Below are 3141 nucleotides of genomic sequence, written 5' to 3' on the forward strand. Positions count from 1 at the left end.
GCCTTGCTCCCGCGCTGGGGGCCAGGCAGCCTCCCCGGTGGATACGTGACACAACAGGCTCCCCGGTCCCTCGTGTAGTCTTCTCTTGCCACGCCGGTGCTGCACAAGAGCCGGGTGTCTTTGGTTGGATCCTTGTGTGCTGCTTTGCTTCAGAGCCACTGAATAAATACATATAGAGATTGATATATAAAAAAAAGACGTTTCAGAGGTCGTTTGGATCCCTCTCAGGGCAGCGTGGGGTGGAGGAGCAGAAATTGCACTGGACAGCACTTCCAGAAGAGCTTTGGAAATTGCTGTACGTTGCGTGTACATTTTCCACCGGAAATATACATATATTTGAAAAGCGTCTTTATTTTAAGACTTAAAGACGCTGTTCTAATGGTGCCTGTTCTCGCTCTGAGCAGCCTAAGGCAGCAGATGACACACAACCAGACCACACAGCTCGCTCTTTCTGGTCTGAATTCAGCAGCACGGGAGAAATCCCTCTCTCCTCCGTAGCACAAGAAAAGCACGTCAAAAGTAGAGAGCTTTAGTAGAGGATTCCAGGAGGTCCATACGCCTTTGGGGTTGGTTTCCTTTCGGTGGGGTGTTTTCCCCTGTGGCACGAGGGCTGCGAACAGCAAAGGGCACTGCCTGGGACGTGATCTCACGGTGTCGACGTCTTCCTTCTCTCTTCCAGCGTCAACGCCTGTGTCGACGTGGTTCTGTCCGGTGTGAAGCTGCTGGAGGCGCTCGGCCTCGAGCCCGGCGATGGGAAGAACCACGCCGTGCTGAGCTCCCGGCAGGACCTGCAGGAAGCCTTCGCTCACTTCATGGGAAAAGGGGCAGCCGCCGAGCGCTTCTTCAGCGACGCCGAGGCCTTCCGCCACATTGCGCGGACGGCCGCCGAGTTCCCGGGGGCGCAGGTACTGCTGGGGAGCTTGGAGAGGCCGGTTTTGTGTTTTCCGCGTCGTTGGTGACTTTTGCTTTCTGTCTAAAATCGTTAGGAGAGAAACCTCTGGTGGAGCTTGAGCGCGCGTTCGTGACTGTCCAGGGATCTCTGCAGCCGCTGCAGGCAGCGGGGTTTAAGTGGCCTGTCCCCTCCTTGCGCTCCCCACACCGAACCGTCAGTGGGAGACGTCTCCAGGAGGACACGGTTACGTGGGAGCCAGCTGGGGCCGGTGCTGTAGACGAGGCTTTAACCCTTGTCACGAGGCAGGAAGTGAGGAAACAGACCCAGGCGTTAGGAGCTGTGGACACACCACCAGCTTCGGCTACTTAATGCAGGTTTTCAGCTCTCCCTGGGAGCAGAGGCCTCTCAGACGGTTTTGCCTTCAGCCCCAGCTCTCTGCTGTAGCGCCAGCCCCCTTCTGAAGAGCTCCAGGCTGCGCTGAGGACTGAGCGGTCTCCAGCCACCAAAGCCCTCACCCGCCTCTCTCTGTTTTACAGCTGTACGTCGGCGGAAACGCTGCCCTCATTGGGCAGAAGCTTGCGGCAAATCCAGAGCTGAAGGTAAGGCCGTCCCACGCGGGATGTGTTCGCTTGTCTTTAAAGAGGCTGTCGTTACTGCCCCGGGGATTTGGGGCTCTGGCAGCTCCTCCTCAGGTTGTGGTGGAACACATGGCCAGCGTTACCAGTTGAATTATTTTAAGCTGAATTATTAATTCTAGGTGATGCGTCGATGCACTGGAATGGCGCCAGGGGAACCTTGATTGTTGCATCTTGTTTTCTAGATCCTCCTGTGTGGCCCAGTTGGTCCTAAACTTCATGAACTACTTGATGACAACGTGGTTGTGCCACCCGAATCCATGCAGGAGAGAGATGAATTCCACCTTATCCTGGAGTATCAAGCAGGTACCTGGCCAAAGGCTGTTAACTGGGCGCCCCAAGCATCACTAAGAGGTTCCTGGCCAGAGAGCTCCAGGGTTTTGAACTGGTGAAGTCCAGGACTGCGTCCGTGATCGGTACTGGTGGCTGTCATGGGGCTCACCTGGTCTGGACACCCCGTGGGTCTGTATTCTTGTACGCTACAACCTCTAGAAAGCGAGTGGTCTGTTCCTGCTGTGGTGGCACGCAGCCCAGGCACGCGTCGGTGGGGGTGATTCTGCAGCTGTATCCACACTAGAGCAGTCCAGGGACAGGCTCTGGAAACAGCAAGGAACTAGTGAACCATGCGCAGGTGAAATTCAGGGTCACCCCACCTAAGGGCTAAACCAAACCCGCGTGGGTCTTCTTGCTGCTCTCAACCTGCAGTGTCTCACTGGGCTGGTCTCAAAGTGCAGCTTCAGGACGAGTGGCGCTGGTGTGACAGAAGAGGGAGCACTGGGCTGGGAGGGGAGGCAAGCGCCACCTGAATTAAACTTCAGCAGCAAAACTAGTGCGGAGCAGCACCCAGCTGGAGATCCTGCCTAAAATACCCTCCAGAATGCTTCTGTCCAAGAGCTTTGTGCCCACGCAGGTCGTTTCTGGTTGCTACGTAGTGAGGGCCGTGAGAGTTTTCAGGGTGAATCTCAACACGGCTTGGGTCAGGCGAATGGGTGCTGGTGGCCAGAAGGGGACGGTCTCCCCGCTCTCTGCATGTTGCAGCTTTTGGAGTCCAGCAGGACATCCCAAAACCGCCTCTGGGTACACGGTTTGATTTGCTTCTCCTCTGAGTTAACCCGCTTGTGTTTGTTTCGCCCTAGGTGAAGAGTGGGGACCAGTGAGAGCACCCAATGCCAACCGCTTCATCTTCTCCCACGACCTATCAAATGGCGCCTTAAATACGCTGGAAGTGTTTGTGTCCAGCCTGGATGAATTTCAGCCAGATCTTGTGGTACTTTCAGGACTTCACATGATGGAAGGCCAGAGCAAGGAGATGCGGCAGAGACGACTTATGGAGGTGAGATACTTGAACACCAGCATCGCCTTAATTTCCATCCCAGCAAGCGCTTCGGGGCAAAGTCTTGGTTGCCCAGGTTAGAACCTGTAGGTAGCCTGGGTCTTCAGATCGCCCGCAAAGCTTCCTAGTACCCACAGAATCGTTTGGGTTGGAAAAGCTCTTTCAGCTCCTCAAGTGCCCCCGTTCCCCAGCACCGCCAGGTCCCCACTGGCCCCTGTCCCGCAGCAGCACCTCCACACGGCTGGGAAACCCCTCCAGGGATGGGGACTCCACCACTGCCC

The 3141-nt window shown here is 56.1% G+C and overlaps 1 protein-coding gene across 1 annotated transcript; it reads left to right on the forward strand.

The window, feature by feature from the left end:
* Positions 1–679: 679 nt before the first annotated feature.
* On the forward strand, positions 680–2860 carry LOC104495710 (ADP-dependent glucokinase-like; the record flags this gene model as incomplete). The annotated part of the gene is made up of 4 exons (XM_010138710.1): positions 680–905; positions 1429–1491; positions 1713–1833; positions 2664–2860. Coding segments are annotated over 4 exons (607 nt in total), but the record flags the coding sequence as incomplete, so codon positions are not given.
* Positions 2861–3141: the final 281 nt, after the last annotated feature.

The sequence above is a fragment of the Buceros rhinoceros genome, unplaced genomic scaffold, assembly GCF_000710305.1.
Source record: "Buceros rhinoceros silvestris isolate BGI_N320 unplaced genomic scaffold, ASM71030v1 scaffold44266, whole genome shotgun sequence".
Lineage (NCBI taxonomy): Eukaryota > Metazoa > Chordata > Aves > Bucerotiformes > Bucerotidae > Buceros > Buceros rhinoceros.